This window comes from Oratosquilla oratoria, chromosome 41 (assembly GCF_046742065.1).
Source record: "Oratosquilla oratoria isolate Oo_2021 chromosome 41, ASM4674206v1, whole genome shotgun sequence".
Classification (NCBI taxonomy): domain Eukaryota; kingdom Metazoa; phylum Arthropoda; class Malacostraca; order Stomatopoda; family Squillidae; genus Oratosquilla; species Oratosquilla oratoria.
The window spans coordinates 36,879,600-36,899,599 of record NC_134817.1 but is presented as its reverse complement, the minus strand read 5'-3'; the positions used below and the strand labels follow the sequence as shown (position 1 = coordinate 36,899,599).

Below are 20,000 nucleotides of genomic sequence, written 5' to 3'. Positions count from 1 at the left end.
CACATCTGCTCTCCTCTTTGCCTCCTTTACCTTTTGCTTTACTTCTCTTTTCTTTTCTTTGTACCTCTCATATGACTCCCTCGTCCTATTTTGTAACCAATCTGTGAAAGCTCGCTTCTTCTCTTCTACAACCTATTTTGTTTCCTCGTATATATATCGTATACATGTGTATATATATATATATATATACATATATACACATATATATATATATACACACATATATATATATATAGTGATTACTTGATATTTCTTCTATAAATAATTTATTTTGGAATATATTTTCTATGTTAAATATATCACTGACCATGACTTTACAGCCTATATATTATAGCAATTGTTGTGGGCAGTTTAAACTACACACTTAAATTGGGGGACGAATTACAAAGCATTCACTGATTGTGAAACACTTTGTTTCTATTTGATTAATTTATTTTACTATGCTTTATGAGCAATGTAATACTGTGGCGTTAATATTAATCATTGTTGATTATGTAATTATCGTAATCACTACTTGATACGTTGTTACCGTTATTTGCATCGTTATCCATGGCGTCACTGTTATCGTTTCCTCTTCCCTTGTCATAATCGTTACCTATGGCGTTATCGTTACAGTTGTGCTATTCACGTTGTCGTAATTACTTGTGCCTTTATTGTTATCGTTACCTGTGGCGATATCATCATCCTTGCTTCTACTTATTCTGGATTTATTATTACTTATTTCAAGTGAAAATCACGAGAAAGTACACCTCTGTATGGAAGGAGATGTTTTGTTCTGACTACTATCCAAGGTGAGGACGCCGAGCGAGCCGCAAGGGAGGAGCTAATGCATTGCTGTTCTTTAACCTCCTAGAAATCCTATCACTAGTGAATAGAACCCTAGTTTATGCACTACCTATCACTAGTTTTTATTTGTGGCCCTATTTGTGAACCAATGTGGCCCACAAGGGATCACTGAATCATAAGTTGAGAACCACTGGTCTACAGAATGGCTCACAACCTTGGATTCGTGTTTCAGGCTTAGCTTTACATTTCTACTAAATATTCATCACAATTCATCACACGAGCGTTCTATAATTTACAGGTAGATTCAATAATTAGTTACGTTTGCAATTGCAATATACAGGGTAAGAACTATGCCGGTGGGATTTCGTCTCTGTTTCATATGGTCATGGAGGCCGCATCAGTGATGTCTGCCGGGAAGATGATGACCTCTGTTTTGGGATGCAGAAGGTCTTCTGCTTGTGCAGTATCTGGCAAAGGGCCAAAATGTCAGTAGTGTCTACTTTGTTAATCTACTGCTGCAGCTACGGGAGAGAATTAAGAATAAACGGCATGGGACACTGGCTTCAAGGGTGCTCCTCCATCAAGACAATGCCCCAGATCACAAATCAGTTGCGGCGTTTGCCGTTTTTCAAGATTGAGGCTTTGAACTTGTTGAATATGTACACAATTCATCCGATTTAGCCACATCAGATTTCTACCTGTTTCCTGAATTGAAAAATGAATTCTGTGGTTGCCAACTTGCCAGTGACGCTGATGTCATTGATAATGTTAACCTCTATAGCGAGGACCAAGATGTTCCCCTCTCAAACCCAGAGGCTCCAGGAGCACGGGGCAAAATGGCTGAATTTGAAAGGGGACTATGTTGAAAAGTAAATATATAAACTTTGTGAAAATAAATTGTTTTTCACCTCGAACCACGAACTTGTCCGCTAACCCTCGTAACTATCATTAATCTTAATTTTCTCTGCCGCATTTTTGTTTGTATATAATCATAGTTTTTATTTAATTATTTTATGGTGTGGACTAGGATTATGATTAAAGATAATAACTATATCCCACGAAAGAAGTGCCTCCTACCTTTTTGACCCCTCCATCGTAATCTTTCTAGTTTAGATTTATATGCATATATACTCATACTGTATGAAAAACTTAATCTTTACACACTTCTTTCCCTTTTCTTTCTGAGAAATCTTATTACACCCCTTCATCCAGCCTGTTGATACTTCTACATGGTCTTTGTCTCTGACACACATACACAGAATGATTAAATCTCCCCTCTTTCTTCTTTCCTCTCATTTCTCCTATATTTTCTCGTGTGCATATACGAAATTCGTACAAAAAAATTCCTTTTGGGCGAACTTACCTTTGCTATAATTTTTCATGCGGATTTCGTATTGTATAACCTAGGCCCCAAAGTCAAGACTAACCAGACTTTTAATTATATTCGTACTGATGTAAGGGAATACAAATTCTATGTTTATCGACCATATATACTAAGTTTTGACTATTTCTACTCTTGCCTCTTTCCACATTATCTTCTTTTACTTGTGATTATCAACTATCAAAGACTCAAGCCCACAGAGCATATCATACCGAATAATTTCCGACAGTCGCCCCGGGCTCGAACCGAGGCCTCGCATAACACTAGGCCAATGCTTTACCGATTGTTACTAGTGATTCACGTTTAAGTAGAAACGAGATTCTACCCCCTAACTCACCAGTCCGTAATCAGAAAACTAATTAACCTTCTAGTTTGAGACTAACTCCACGTGCTAGGTACTATTGTGTGCGCTCTCTGTCAGAACCATAGACTCCTTCGTTATATTTGTTATGCCTATAGTGTACCACAGACTCCATCTCTAATGTAGTAGATTTTAATCCAGCTAATCGAGAGCATTAGACAAGCAAAGACTATAAGTTTAGAATGTTTTCGTTCTTCTTTACGGTGGTCCTCGTTTTCTGTGACACTATGATTTAATTCAGTCCTCTGATTCTTGGTATGTTGATCATCTTTGCAATGGCTGTTTACTTATATAAAATCCTCTGTTGTGTGTCTCTCAGCCTCCAATGTTTTAAATATAAACTAGGCCACATTATTAACCTAGCATTCCGCTGGAATTAGCCATTTCCGTTCATTACCATGGAGCTATAAATCAGGAGTTTAATCACATAATTGTACATGTATTTTTCATCTTTTTATACACATAACAGAAAACGGGTTGAGAATAAAAGAGAACGGCAAAAGGCCTTCAGTTAAAAGAAAGGCAGTTAATAGAGTGTAAGACTAAGAATAGCGTTTCAGTATCAACTTGATAGCATCGAAGTCGTAAGTAGGATAGATGTCATGAGAAGCTTTTCAGTCTTGCAACGGAGAGAAATGAGGAATGAGCTTAAGATTGTCAATAGTGTGAGACATTTTTACAGATATATATACTTTTCTGAGGTTATTACAATGTCTTCCACGAGGGGGTGGAAGTTCACATCCACTAAGTTTTAAAAAGAACAGTTACGGTTAAAAATAACGATGGTAAAGGAAGAAACTGAAAAGGGAAGGGAAGATGCAACAATGCGACGCACAGCTAGATGTTGAATACGGTTAGAAGAGGAGAAAAAAATGTTGACGAGATGAATGGCTTTGAACTACACCTTGCTCAGAAGAAATGAGTGAGGGGAAGCAATCCATGCTTGAGATTCGTACTCCGTACAGGGAAGAATACGGCCCCTTATTCGATTCAGCAGCTGCGAAGAGGTAAGAAAATTTTAAGGAGCGTTACAGAACACCAAATTCTTAGGAGGACACTTTAGCAATAGCTGAGACAAGAGATTTGTCGTAAGGGTTTCTCAAACTACTACAAGGGCAGTTATGTGCCACCGAAGAAGAATTAACTTTGGTGGGAGGTTGTGTCAAATGAAAAGGTTAAGCTGGGTATTTAAGTACTAGGGAAATGTCTTTACTTTCCCTAATTCATTTTAATGAAAATCGGTGGTAAGTCGTTTTGCAGTTAGCTATTTTAAAGTGTGTAAATCAACTCCATATCTGCGTATGGAGAGTAATGAGGAAATAAATATATAAAAATATATATATGTATATATATATATATATATATGTATATATATATATATATATATATATATATATATATATATGCGGGCATGTCATATCAGCGTAAAAGTATGTACCCAAGCAGTTATATAATTTATGGTAAAAGAGAGTAGGTGGCAAATGTATCCCTAAGGAACACCGAGTGAGATTTGAGAAAAGAGCAGTGACTGTCTACACCAGCATATTTATAGTTGTCGATAAAGAAAGAAGAGTAATCAGAGAGAACTTGTACAAAACTCAACTAGAAACATTTAAGGTGTTTATTACAGGAGAAATCATCACCAGGCCAAAGTATTCATAGGAAGAGGAGTAAAAGTCAGAAATGAATGCAGGAAATCCTCAATTTAAGCATCCCCATGGAGAAAGCTATGAGTCTACTAGTGCTACGTAATGTCCAATTCAGGATTGACTCAATAATTCTAGGCAAGAACTGGTTCACCAATGGAGCGGTTAATGAATGAAATATATTTAGAAACTATGTAGTGGGCGCTGAAGCCGTTGGTTGTTTTAAGAGAGGGTTAGATATATTTATAGATGGGAATGACTAGTGCCAATGTATGCATAATTCTAGGATAGTTATTTCAGAGGCTACGATAGATAGCTTTGCTTCGACAGAAATTAGTTTAATTCTTGAAGCAGTTATTCAAGAATTATAGAAGAGATCCAGAGTACTATTGCCATCTTGATGAGAAGGTCAGAAAAAAGGAAGATAATGAGAAGTTCCCTATCAGGAGGCTAGGAAAGTGCTCCTTACAGAGGACTTTGTAGCTTGGAATTGGATGTAACAGAGTTCGAACTGCCGTCACCTCAACCACCACCGCAAGTAGCGACCCTCTAAACGAGTCGGCCGGAAAGACGTCACAGTGAGATTTTACAAAATTTGGATAGTCCCTGTTGATTTTAGAACGTTGAAAGAAGTTAAAAAAAATCTTACTTCTCAAAGGTCTAAGCAGAATTAAATGGCTATTCTTGGCAGTTTGAATGTAACAACTGACCATAATCTAGTTTCCTGTTTTGGAGAAAAAGAGAACACTGTTCTACCTCTAGGTCAGGAGGTGTGTGAAGTGATTCCCACACGGAAGAGTCCTAAATAAGAACCTAAGAATGAAGTAGACTGCAAGAGACCATAAAGCCTACACTAGGTAGTTGATTGCCCATTACTACCTATCATCCCTTTCCATAAAGTTATTCAATCTTTTCTTAAAACAGCCAATTGTTTCAGCACACACTATATGGTTACTAAGTTAACCATTCTGTTGGTAAACAAGTTCTTGTCTATTTCCTTCTTAAACCTAAATTTGTCCAATTCAAATCCATGCCCTGCTGTCTTAATATGATGACCTTATTCCATGGAAATCAAATTAAGTACAGCCTCAGGATCTCTCAAACAGTCGCGCCAAAGAGCCAGAAGCCCTCTACATATCTGGAGAAGAGTCCAATTCAAATCCATGCCCTGCTGTCTTGATATGATGACCTTATTCCTTGGAAATCAAATTAAGTACAGCCTCAGGATCTCTCAAACAGTCGCGCCGAAGAGCCAGAAGTCTTCTACATATCTGGAGAAGAGTCTGTTGAGGAACAGGGCTCCTCAAGGAACTGTGCTGGAACACTGAGACAAATAATGTGCACTGGTGGCATAATCAGAAGCGTGCTGGTCTCGTATTCGCTTGGTTGTGGGTTCGAGTCCCACACTCCTCTCCGATTCCAGAACAAGCGCATAACAGGGCAATGCTGACGGCTTCGGTCGCAGCTACGAGATAGGTGCAATGAAGAACTTGGCTCAAATGAAGGCACTGTTCACACTAGCAGTTTGAACCGTGCGAAAACCGCGGCGGTACCACATAGTCAAGGAAAAACTGCGCGGTTGTGTAGGAACGCATCCAATGACTTGGATTGTAATTGAACAGGGCCTAAGGAAAGATCTGAGGTGGTGGATATGAATGAATTGCTGAAGAAGCTTCGTAGTCACAAATAACGGAAAGATATTCTTTGGAAACGGAAAGTAAAAAAAAAAAAAAAAAAAGTGCTGACAAAAATATAGAAAAAAATCATAACATGAACAACATCTTAAGATTTGAATTTGTGAAATCTGACAGATTCTTAATGTTTAGCAGAATATACATTTTTATTAAGTTCAAGGATAAACGCTGGGATACCAAGAACCTTTCCTACTGGAAGCAAGATCGCTGCGCAGATATACAGTACCGAGCAAAATTTTTGACCTACCCAGATTTTTTTCATTATAAAAATAAATAAATAAAGATAAACGATTAAATAAAACAAAATAAAGTTCTTTGATAATTATTTTTCATTTATTAAGAAAAATACCTAACTGTAGTCTAAATACTACATAAGGATATAAGAGTATATCACGATCTCGACGAAAAAGAAAATGATTTTGACGTTATGAGAACTCTAGCTTGGGTCCAAACCTTTGCTCATAGCTGTACATTACAACTAGCGTTGGTAACGATTCAACTAAACGAAAGAGAAATTGAGGATAACCGTCACCATACTTGGACATTTGAATACTCTCTTTTAGAGAGAGGGTGAGAAAGAGAGATAATATTAAAGAGAAGCAGTCGGCGTTCCACAGAAGAGGAATGGGATTGTAAACTGCTTATGTAGAGGAGGTTAAGACAAGGAGGTTACAGCGGGGTTAAGTAAACCCCCCAGCTGTTGGAGAATGTAATCCTCTCCGGGTTGGGCATGTTTCCAGTTCCTTCCACATCGGAGGACCCCGGAAACGGAATTAAATTGCATGCATGAGCAAAAAACGTTTAAATGTTACAATGAGGTCTTCTCTGCATTTAGTTTATAATGACCGGGTAAAAGGTGTGTTTTAGGAGTCCGGACAGCTGTGCCTCTGTTATTCATGAAAACAGCATTTAATGTTTATGATGACACGAAGAAAGGATGCTGTTTCCGCATGGACACGGCCACGAAGGAGAGCAGTCAGAGAACTTGAGGTACTAGAAGCTCGACCTTTCTCCCTCTCCTTGGCGCGGTACGTATCTAGAAACCTCTTGCTAGGAATTGTGCGTTAGCTCTCTAACTTCTTCATTACTGATTAGATGGTACATAGATAAGTTAACTAGCTTGCGGGGGTGAGAGGGGCTACCCGGGGTGAAAAAGGTCCCATTTGGCTGGGGCCTAAATAATCAATATTATTGCGCAATATTCCGTATTGTACTATATTATTGACAGTGTAGGGAACGTATTGAAGAGGCACACGTATCTGGCCTCTACATTTGATGTCTTCAATATACTGTGTCATTCTTCAGTACCATCCCTACACCGTCAATGATATTGTACAACACGGAATATTGCGCAATATTCCGTAATGTACGGTGTAGGGATGGTATTGAAGAGGCACACGTGTTTAGCCTCTACATTCGATGTCTTCAATATATTGTGTCATTCTTCAATACTATCCCTACACCTTCAATGATATTGTTTAATACGGAATATTGCACAATAATATTGACCGTGTAGGGCCTGTTTAATGGAATGAGGGGTACCACGGAATTGAATGAAATCGTCGACTGGCGGCCAGAATAAGAAAATAAGGAAGAAAAATGTGTTACCCAGTAAGGAAGAGGTTAATCACTCATATCCATATTTCTCTATCATTCGGGAGTGCTCGCTGGTCTCGGAGCTCATTTAATCTTTAAGAAATATGCAATATTTTGTTTATATTTTGGGAGTTCTTGCTGGTCCCAGAGACCATTTTGTCTTTAAGAAATTTGCAATATTTCTTTTATATTTTTTATATTTCTCGCTGGTCTCGGAGACTTCATCTAATCTTAAAGGAATTTTCACTATTTCATTTATATTTTGATAGTTCTCGATGGTCCTAGAGACTCCATTTATCCTTTAAGAAATTTTCATTTATATGTGATGTGCTGTTCATGTTTTGTGTTTCTCGTTATTAAATCTGTGTAATCAGAATATATATATATATATATATATTTTTTTTTAATACTACTGTGCTTATTCGGTAGTAATATGCACCCTTGTACTCATCCCAGAACTGATAAGTCATTACTTGAGTTACCCTTATCGTTATAAAAGGGTAGTTTTCTTTATCTTTATACTCCTTTAATTAGATAATGTGTGAATTATGCCTTCTGAGTTTGTCTACCTCCCTGGTAAGGGGGAAAAAGCGTTTGGTGTGTGTATGTATCTTCATTTTTTTTTTTTTTTCTATAAATGTTAAAATACAATTTCAAATGCTTCACTGGGATGATTTTTTCTTGTGTGTATAAGTCTAATATAAGTATAATACAAGTATATGTGTGGACGGACAAACGAGCACACACACACACACACACACACACACACACACACACACACACACACACACACACACACACACACACACGCGAAACATTCAATCTTCATTTTTTTCAGATAGACTTCTTTGTCAAGAACTCCTGACCCATCAATACAAACAAGAGATTTAGTCCTTTCAATTCTCTATGATGTATTCAACAAGAATGATATTATTAGACAAACAAAATTTATACCACATGAGAACTTGAAAATTTATATTGTATAAAACCAACACCCAGTGAATAACAAAGAAAACATTATGAAGGATATGTCAGTGCTTGAAACAAGAGAACGAACAAAATACAAAATACAAAAAAGTCAGACACAAATGGTAAATTAAAAAGGACATACAGAAAAACTAATAAAAGATGAAAAAAGAACAAACAAAATTATGAAAAAAAGGAAAGAGAAATTGGAAGTTAAGGGAAAAGCAAGGTAAGGAAAATAATAAAAGATGAAAAAAGTAAAAAAAAAAATGTAAGAGGAAAGAGGAATAACTGGAGGGTGAGACACTAATGGCAAAAAAAAAAAAAAAAAAAAAGTGAGAAAGGGGAAAGCGTGAGATTCAGTGCATCAGGGCCACTACTACTAATCACACAGTGTTAATAATAAATAAATAATAATAATAATAATAATGATAATAAAAACAACAACAGAAAACTGAGTGCGGGTACAGGGGTTCAACATCCACACTTACCCTGTAGTGTCGCCACTGTGTTTGGGTCATACTCCTGGTGTATCGGGGGAAAGTCGGTGTACTCCTCGTATAGCTGCATGCTGCCAACGCCGAAGGAAAAGAAAGCTTGTTAATCGAAGCGACACCAAATAAAATGTATTTGAAGTCTATACACGGTTTAATCGGAGGATATGTAGAAAATACAATTTACTGAAGAATGAGGGTGATTTTAGTTCGTAAAAAGAAAAATAATAATAATAATCACAAAAATATAATAAAACGTGTTTGCCTGTGTGTGTGTGTGTGTGCCTACGTAAATGTGTTTACCTAATTCCAGGATATAACTGTACGAGCTACGCTCGTCGGGTCTCGTCACCTACATTAGAATTCATGTATATTTACACCTTGTGCTATGTCACCTTATTGTCCAATTATAATACCTACATTTAGATTTATGTATGGAAAGCTGTTTCTTTTCATACTTTATTCACTTATGCCGGCGTCATACTATGCGGCAGCGCCGGATGCGGCCAGATGATGGGGGAGTTCAATTAGCTAAATGAAATAATTTGGTGATCTCCTGGTTCAAATACTCTCATAACCTTTCTAGTCGCCAACAACAAGCCGCAACGGCAGCGCTGGACAGCGCGACACCAGCCTATGTCTTTTTTTTTTTTTTTTCCAATTTGTTCCACTGATTTCATGAGCCCTTCTAATAATCGAGAGATCTTTGTCAACGTAGTTTACCCTCTTCAATGACTAGAACTCGTCAACCAATTCGCCTCTCTCTCTTTGATCCTTCAGTGTTGGTAGGCCTTTTGTATCTAGTCTCCCCTCGTAAGGCTTAAGTGCCAGGTTTGAAACCAATCTGGCTACTGTTCTTTGTATCCTCTCTTTACAATTGCCAATTATACTCTTTTCTAAAAAAAAATCTACCTTGTTATCTTTATATACTTGTTCCTGGATCTCTTGTGCTCTTCCATTAATCTAAAAGCCTTCTTTCTCCATCCCATGCCTTGTTTCTTTTCCAATTTTTTTTTCAAGAGATACATCTGAAAGTTGTTTATATTCATAAAAATGTCCCATTTATGTTGTATATCGTCAGAATCTAGGAAGTCTTTCCAGTCTATTTCCCAAAAACATTTTCTCAGTTCCACAAATTTGTCTGTCTTTCCAGAGTGATATCTTCCCCGCCTGTAAGACTCGTTCTTTTATTCTGAATTCTCTACAGTCAAGAAACTTCAATATTACAAGTTCGTGTGTGTGTGTTACATGGAGCACAAACGAACAGCAACAGACCTATTGGTCCTTACATGACTGTTTCGGTACCTAATCTATCATTGATATTATTATTACTATCACTGTGTGCGTGTGTATTTACCTAGTTGTATCTTACGGGAAGGGGAGCTATGCTCGTGATGTCCCGCCTTTGTATCTCGCAGTGTCTACTTTGCTCTTAGATTTGTGTATGGTTTTTGTACACACTATTGTTTTGTCCAGTTTGTTCCAGATGTCCACCACTCTGTGTGGAAAACTGTTTTTTTTTTAGATCTCTTTTATAACTATCCTTTTTGATTTTTTTTTGTGTCCTCTTGTGATTCTCGTCCCAATTTAATGTGTGTGTGTGTGTGTGTGTGTGTGTGTGTGTGTGTGTGTGTGTGTGCGCGCGCGTCCAGTTCACCTTTATTTCTTCTCTAAGTCCAAATTCGCGTTCTCTGATTCCCAGGGTGAAAAGGTCGATGCTTCCTTTACTTAGACCTGCATATCTTAGATTAGGGTCTACAGTTTAGGGAAACATATTTAAGTTAAAATAGGCAATTAAGGCAACAACTTCCTCACGTGGAGACTCAATATATGGTAATAGCAAAGACCTAGAAAACTGTCGTAATATATCGTCACGCGTATATATTGTCCTTTGTTTGCTTTCGTTAAGAAGATGATCAAAGGATTGACGCCTTTTTAATCATGAGTTGAAATCCTTTTGATAACAATGTAATAACAACAAGTGTTGATGGGCAATAACAACAAGTGTTGATGGACTTGTTTTCTCAACTGTTAGATCTCAATGTCTGTTTAGTTTATATTTATTTGTTTGTTGTTTGTTTCGCTGTGTCCATGACGTATTCTTACTTGACGTAAATTATTGTCATTATGATTTATTATTGCCATTTTTATTATTACTTTATTATCATTATTATCTTTATCATTATTAGTGTTATTGTCATTATTATTATTATCATCATTATTATTCTTATTGCTATTATCATTATTATTGTTATTCTTAAGGTGATGATCTATAAGAATTGTATGCATCTAAATCTGTGATAGACGCTGGGCGAATTGTGTCGCTTATTAGCACACACATGGTCGTTGTCGGCGATTTTTGGAAATCAGTTATACCTACCGAAAAAATTGGGGCTCTGGACACAATTGTTGAGAGAAAAAGTGGAAGATGTAGACATATTCCAGTGATATATATATATATATATATATATATATATATATATACACCTTTAGTTTTTCCATTGTATATTTATTATTGTTTTCGATTTCTTTTGGTCGTTACTTGTTTCCGCGGATTCTCAATTGTGACACATGATACATGCAGTAGATCTTATCCACAAGGACAGAAGCGCTGGTAAACTACAGTCCACAACAATAACAATACAGTAGATTCTTTATGGATATAAAAAAATTATAAACAGAATTGTAAAAATGCAACAAGAGCAAAAGCACATTTGTATGTGCCTCTTATATTATGGGTCTCTACAAAAGTTAGTGCAAGGTGTTCTCCAAAGTTTTACAACACTGGAATAAAAAAAATCCTGTTTCGAAATCGTGGAAGTCTTGTGTGTGTGTAAATACACCAAAGCAGACATGTTTTGTGCACAAACCGTATGTGCACTTGTGTGTACAAGACAAGGATTTGCGTTCACCTTAAAACCAAAGCAAAATCTTGCGCAGTCAGGGGGAGGGGGGGAAAGCTGAATATTTAGAAAGGAACATCCACACATTTTTATATGGAGGAGGGGGGCTAAATTTTTAGAAAAGCGCATCCACACATTTCTACAAGGGTAGAGGGGGAAGTTAAATAATTAGAAAAGCGCAGCCACACATTTTTTCACTTGGGGGGGGGGGGACTACATTTTTATTAAACAGTATCTACTCATTTCTACACGGGGAGGGAGAAGTTAAATATTTAGAAAAGCGCATCGACACATTTCTACATCCTATATACAAACAGAAAGCACCCAAGGTTACTCAAACTTGTGACACTAAAGACTCACCTGCGCGTCGGGTGGTGGGGGCCAAGGGTGGCCATGGACCCCAGGGGCATGAGAGGAAAGCGGCCAATCATGGTTGGCGGGACCGCTGGGGCTGCCGCGAGTCCCGGCACTGTGGGGAGAGCGTGCGGCATCAACATCATCGCGCTTGGGCTCTCACCTGCCGCCGCACAATTTAAGGACCGAAGGAGGTAGGTCATTAGAGGTCACAACGTTATCAGTAACGGGGGGGGGGGGTTAATGGGGGTTTATGGGGCGTTAGTTGTTGTAGTAGAAGTAGTAAGTTGTACAGGTTAGGTTAGATTTTTTTTTTTTTTTTTTTTTTTTTAAGTCAGACTAAATGTTATTACGGGCGTCTGAGTTAGAGGAGAGACAAGGAAACGGCAAGATGAGGAAAGGGAAGAGCGAAATGAAAGAAAGATATTTTTCTTTTTTATCAAACGAAAAAAGAAGAAAAAAAAATCGCCCTCACCTCTCTTGCCGTAAGGTATTTATTAAAAGAAAAAGAAGAAGTATAAAAAAGGAAATAAATGTAATTATGAAAATACATATGCAAACAACCACCAGCGGCAAGCATGGAGTAATTTATCAATGATGAGATGAAGTCTGTCTTGTGTTGGTTGTGATGTTGGGAGTAATGTTGACGGGTGTTCATTGTGATGATATACTTGTTCTGTGATGCAAAAAGCTCAATAAAGGGTATTTAGAATAACCTAAAGGAAGAGAATTAGACTATCATTTGATATATAGGAAAAAATACTGAACACAATGCATTATATGTCATCATTATTTATATATTTGATTAATCATAAGCCAATTGGAACAGTACTCCAGTCTGGTCATGTTAATTACGGACATTAATCATTAATAACTAAAAAAAATATATATATATATACATTCCAGTGACCTTATACATCAGTAATTATACACAGACTTCCATCCTCGTGTGTATTTATTCTATTTTTATAATAAAAACGTTCAAATGTAAATTCAAATTAAAAGGAAATTATTGAGGTACTAATGGCAACGTTTCCTCCAATGTCCCTGTTACGATCTGGACACGTTTTTCTGTGTGTTTACCCATCAGGGATCAAAGGCGGTGAAATAAAAAAATAAAAACAAAATAAATAAACATTAATAAAAATAAACAAATAAACAAATTAATAAAATGTGGCCCATTTATAATAGGAGTCAAACTGTACATGTACATGTGTGCGTGTGTGTGTGTGTGTGTGTGTGAGCGCGTGTATTTGTGTGTGTGCGTGTGTATATATGCTTGTATGTGTTTCTGCGTGTGTCAACATTTGCGTGGATTGCACATATATCTATGTCCCTGTACGTCTGTCTGTGTGTCATTGTGTCTGTGTGTGTGCGAGTATATAATCTACATTTATATACATATAGTTTACAATAAAAAAAGACTCGGCCAAATTTAGATATAACAGCTACAGTACTTCCAGGGAAATAGCAGTTACTCAAAGCGGAAACAGTCAAGGCCTTCATAATTAAAACCCTTTCCATACAGCTTTTTTTCTATCATGATTCAAGACGAAAAGGCAATTAAAACATTCTCCAAATACCTGATGTGTTTAATCTGTATTCTGGAATTAGTCCTTCATGTTAGATGGGGGAGGAGACAGGTCATCTACAATTTAGAAACAGGGAATACGGGGTGCTCACACAGGGAGGAACGGGCTATGTACAAAGGACGTAGGATTGACATGAAGGAGGGGGTGGGTGGGCGTTGGGGGGGGGGAATCGTGCGGCGAACACGCGAGTGAGAGGCGCTGCGAAGAGGGAGGAACCTCAAGGCTCCTCGACTGTGCCAGCAGGACACAGGTTATCAGTCAAATCAGCAAAACAAACGAAGGGTGCACTCACCAGTTTTGGGAAGTCATATGAATATGGATCAAAGTTATTATCTGATAATGAAGTGAATGTATATATATAAATATATGTGTGTGTATGTACAGACGCACGCACACACACACACATTATATATATATATATATATATATATATATAATATATATATATATGTGTGTGTGTGTGTGTGTTTTTGCAGAAACCACCGGGAAATTGAAAAAACAGATACCGAACGTTTTCGTCTATTTAGACATTTTCAAAGACGAAAACGTTCGGTATCTGTTTTTTCAATTTCCCGGTGGTTTCTGCAAAAATATTGTATCACGTGTGTTTTGTGATTTCTTTGCATATATATATATATATATATATATATATATATAATGTGTGTGTGTGTGTGTGTGTGTGTGTGTGTGTGTGTGTGTGTGTGTCTTAATGCAATTACTAAATCCATAACTCATACAGCCACAACCCGCATCTGAGAGTTCACTTTTTGTCTCCAAGTGCGAGAGAGAAAAGTTAGGTTGAGCTAAGTGCTATGTTATGTGATGAGGTGGAGAGTGGAGAGAATCTCCTCTATTTTCTATCTGTCTTGCTACACACACAATATATCTCTTATTTTACATGGAAGAGGAGACCACAAGGTTCCTCTGCGGTTTGTTTACTAGGTCCTACTATCATCTACCATCACTTTGATTAGTTTTCCTTTCTCTACATTTTCTCTCTTCTCGTTTTATTTCTACGCTGATGTTCTTCATCTACCTCCTCCACTATTCTCTTTGGCCACCTTCCTCCTCTTCCTCTTCCTCCTCCTCCTTCTCCTCCTCTCGTTCTTTCCTCCCTCCCTCCTCTTTTGCTATTTGCATTTCTTTTAAAACCCACTCCTCTTTAATATCACTTTTTCCCTTCCAAACTCTTTCTCTTCCATCTCCTCCTAATCCTCCTATTTCTTCTTTTTCCTCTATCTTCTCCCTTGTGAATTTTTACCTTTATCACATTCCATCTTCCCTCTTCTCCTTTTCCTTATTCTCTCCTCTACTCTTCCACTTTTTTCATATTTCTTGTCGCTACCTTTGTCCATTGTCTTATTTGTTCCCCGCATTTCTTCTTTGTATCCTCCTTTTTCTACACCTTCTTCCTTATAGCCTCACCTTCTCTTCCTCTATCTCCTGTCGTGCTTTTGTTAGTCCCATGTGTTTTCTTTACATCCTCTTATCTTTACCCTCCTTCTCTTCTTCTTCCTCCTCTTCTCCAACCTTCATGTCGTCTATCCCCTATCGCATTACTTTCCATCCTCTTCCCTCCCCTCCTGCTCTTCCTCCTCCTCCTCTTCCCTCCTCCTCCTTCCCCTGTCGCATTACCTGTTGTGATAACTCCCAACTGCGTCCGGGAGAGGCCTCGTAAGGCCGGGTGGGAGAGGAGCCCGTGAGCGATCGGTCCGTGCGTGGTGACGGTGGCCTGCGTGGTGTGAGTCTGGGGAATCTTCACGGGGCCCGGGGGAGGGGGTGAGAGGGAGGACGGGGGGCTCAGGGAGCCGCTCGAGTCGGTGTGGTTGTCACCCCCTTCGCCGCCCCCACCCCCGCCGCCGCCGCCGCTTCGGACGTTGAGGAGCTGCATCTCGCGCATCTGTTCTTGCCGAATCTCGTCGTTGTGATCCTGTGGGAGACAGATGAAAGTTTTCCTCAGGAACGAAGGTGATCCATGCAAAATAGAAAACGGAAAGTACCACGTAGCATGATCCCACTGGTTGGCAAAATTGGGATTGTGGGGGGTCTTGGGAGGGGAGTGTAAGGGGTGGGAGTTGAGGGTGAGGAGTGTGGGAACACGAGGAGTACGGGGTTATGGGAAGTTATGGTAATGAGTGTGGAGGTGGTGGGAGAGTGAAAGGAGACAAATAAATCAATAATGAATAAAAATTATAACTAATAAAATAAATAAAAGTAAAATAACAAAAATCACCTTACACACCATAACAAAATCATTAATCATTCCTCCCTCAATATACTGTCTGCCGCCAGGAGATTTCATTCAGCTTGTGGGAGTGTGTATGTGTGATTATTTATATGATTGTATATATTATATACATGCATTTATAAAATTACGTAGAACCACGTAGCAATTTCCCGCGTAAATAAGTGATGCTCTGGGGCATCAGTTTTTCCCTTGTCTTGAACGACAGTACACGTTGGCTCTATCATTTTTGTGTTGTCGGTGTTGATATATTTTTCTATACTTTTTTGTTCTTTATATTTTACTACCGTAATATTAAATGGTGGCCAGCGGTGTAAAAAAAATTTTTTTCGTTGTGAACCAATTTAGTGACTGTGGCTAGTGCATTAGTGAACTCTAAGCTTCTCTAATGTTCGCGCGTCTTTTTTGTTTTGTTTTTTTTCATTTCCTTATTTTCATAGCTAGGTTCCGACTACCAAAATTATGGACGTGCACGGAAACTAGTACGAAATTGCAAAAACATTCTTATGTAAGTGCAGAATGTGAATTAGTGGATTGCTTCATATTTGCTAGGCATCACCCCAGCCATTATCGCCTTCGAATTTTGTGCCTTGTTAACCTGGCTACTTGCTACCTACATCGGCCCAGGCTGACTTTCGAGCCCACGTGATATCCATTACTTGCCCCATTCTTTGGCCAATTTGAATTGTTATAGTTAGCCCTTGCCGTCCTTCCTTATCACTTAGTCTCGTGTATTATGAGAGACTACTTCATAACAATAGTGTCTTATATATAATCAGTGTTTTTGTAGTGTGTGTGTGAGCCGGGATCACGTGCAAAGCTGTTTATCTGCAGTTACTTCCTGTGTGAACGAGAGCCATACAGCATTCAATGCTCTCCGATCCTGTATTCTGAGGATACTTCTTCACGAATCAAGTTTCATTCTCCGATCAGATGACGCCTACAAGTCTGTATTTTATAGGTGTATGCATCTTTAAATATAATTTCAATTTGTATACATGTTGAGAAGTGGTCGAACCATACCAGCTCTTCCACTTCTCTGCAATCATATCAATATGTCTAGTGACAAAGTCTCCTCCTTTTCCCACGGTAACACAATGGCTGCCCCACTATTACACCAGGACCCCTCCGTTGTCAAATTCTCTGGAGAGGATCCTCATTACACAGTGTCTGCTTTCTTACAGCAATGCGAATATAGTATCATCAACACTAATGTCATTACAGGGTCAGATAAAATTCCTTTTGTAAGGTCTCAACTTGTTCCCAATTCACTAGCCTCTGAGATGATGTCAGCTTCATGTGTTAACCCTAGAGCTTTAAACTATGATTACGACACTTTCAAATAAAATTTCTTTAAGATGTTTGATGCTAACTTGATAAGTGACAATTTTCTCTGGTGCTACAAATTGGCTGATGTGCTTGTTTCCCCTATGGGCACTGAGTTTTATGTGTGCCAGTACAGTGGCCTCTGAAGCTTTGGATTCTTTGATACATTCACATTGGACAGAAAATAATGTAATCACTCTAGATAGACTCCGACTTGTCTTGGAGTATTTATCCTATATGACGTCACAACTGAAGATCAGCCAATCAGGAGAGATGTGACGTCACGACTGATGACGTAAGCGTGACACACGTATTAATATATAGATTGTTCCACACCACTTCTGAACGAAGGATTGCTTCTCTTAGTTATCAGCCAGATGAATCTTTAATCTCATTTGCAACAAAGCTTTCTAGGAAGTTAAAAGAATCGCCCCATCCTACCTTGTTAGCTCCTGCAATCACTAGTCATTTACAGCAATCTACGGGTTTTTTCCTCCTCTACCACCTACTCTGTCTTCGAAATCTACACAGAGTACTCCTACATCTACTTCTACCATATTTCAATGCACGTATTGTAACAAAGTAGGTAATTCTAGTGTTTACTGTTTCCTTCGTAAGCGTCTCGATCGGAAGTCTAAGCAGCCTCCTGTACGTAGACGTTTTACTACTTCCTCTTCTAATCTTGCTCATGACTTTTCAAGACTGTCATTGCAGCCATGTCCATGTCCATGTCCATGTCCATGAACAGATTTTGCAACTTAGAGCAGATAATAGTTCAGTCCCCAAACTCTGTTCCATTTTCACAAGCGCCCCTATCACAATTCCAAAGACTGACTAACTGTAACGAGTCCAAAATCATCCCTTTAGTGGCTGTTGTCTCTTCCCAGCTCCTTACCTTTCATTGTTATGTGGACCAGTAGACATTGGGGCAGAATGTAGTATTATCAGTGAGAGAGCATATTCTGCGTTCAAAGATTTGTATAACGTACCATCGTCACCTTCTTGTAATCCTTTGCAAGCTGTACAAGGCTCTCTTTTGTATATTCTTGGATCTATTAGCATTCCCTTAATGTTTTCTTCCCTTGCTAAAGTGTTTTATGTTAACTTTGTGGTAGTTTCTGATTTCATACTTCAGTGTGATTGTCTCTTAGGCTTTGATTCTTAAACAACTCATGTCATAGATATATCTCCTCGGTGCCGTATGGTTGCTTTCGACAACATTGTCATTTCCGCAATATCCAGGCATGTTTCTATTCATAGCTCGCCTTCTGTACGTGATCTGCCTAAGCGAATCGGTGACCTGACGTTTTTTCGGGGTCATTTTGCTCACTGTCCCGATTAACCCACCATCTCATACACAGGTCGAGGGCCACCAGGCCTCGTGCGGATTGCACTTGGACGCCATTCAGGCCAAAGATACGGGGGCCAGAGGCGGAAAAGTGAAAAATTACAACTAAAAGCGCTCATCTTTGGCTGGTCGCCACTGGCACGCCAATGGGTCCAGGTTGCCCACACGTATCTCGTAGTGCACTCTGGCCGAATCTCTCCTTCTGTCTTCTATTTACCCATACAGGTCGAGTACCAGCAGGTCTCGTGTGGAATTTCACTCGGACACCACTGAGGCCAAAGGTACGGGCGCCAAAGGCGAAATAGTAAAAAATAAAAAATAAAAAAACTCATCTTTAGCTGGTCGTCACCGGCTCGCCATTGGGTCCAGGATGCTGCCCCCCACACTTGCACACACACATACACACACACACACATAGCCAGCATAAAGAAAACAAACATAATATGTGAGGCTCCTCTCATATGCACATACATATTAGATGTGTGAGTGTGTATGTGTGTGTGTGTGTGTGTGTGTGTGTGTGTGTGTGTGTGTACACCCGTCAGTGCCAGTAAAATAAAGATATCGTAATCAAATCCAGAGTTTATCAGATTGAACTACTTCCGATGGAACCCTTTATTGGATTGAGTTACATGAAGAAAATCGACGTTATTTTTTTTTTTCTTAAAGACGAAAGCTTGAGACGATAAAATAAAATATCAGGAGTGTTCCGAATTGTTTTAATTTTTTTTAACAAACAACAGAAGTAAACAGTAATTGTGAATTGCGGAATATTACATGAATAAAATATTGCGCTAACCGGATATATTGGTTGCCCACGTTTATCATTGTTCTCCTCTTTTTAAGTGGGAGAATGATGCAATTCGTCACACCAAAGACGTTTTGGAGCCAGGCTAGTGTTCCGCAGTACAACATACTTGTTCCACAGCAATCGTTCTGACGGTCGCCGGCAATGTCGGTTATCGCAAACTTCATGTATTCTGCTTGGAAACCTATGTGCTTGGATTGTTGGGGCAGGTCACAGTCATTGCTGGGAATTAGAAAGAAGTTTGGGATTCGAACCCACAACTAAGCGAGGTTTCATTTCGTCAACAAGCTGAGTACAGTCTGCCTGTGGTCTTATACTCTTCGTAACCACAATATAATGATAGGGTTATTACCACTACAACCATTCCAGTACCCTAGATCTCTTCAGCGTTGCAGAACACACCGGTTCCAGAGACCCTTCCAGACCCACGTAATGGAGGACACGTGATGACCAAAAGTTACCTTCGGTGGACCATTACGTCGGACCCTCCAAGTCTCCCT

General features: G+C 38.8%; 1 protein-coding gene across 1 annotated transcript in view; it reads right to left on the bottom strand.

Moving 5' to 3' along the window:
- The window catches only part of LOC143021151 (uncharacterized), a 71,576-nt gene that overhangs the window by 10,468 nt on the left and 41,108 nt on the right, over positions 1–20,000 (bottom strand). Inside the window, exons 4-7 of the mRNA XM_076178440.1 lie at positions 15,409–15,703; positions 12,188–12,344; positions 8,922–9,001; positions 3,433–3,525 (exon numbers count right to left, since the gene is read on the bottom strand). Coding sequence (XP_076034555.1) covers positions 3,433–3,525; positions 8,922–9,001; positions 12,188–12,344; positions 15,409–15,703 — 625 coding nt within the window. The remainder of the gene's footprint in view (positions 1–3,432; positions 3,526–8,921; positions 9,002–12,187; positions 12,345–15,408; positions 15,704–20,000) is intronic.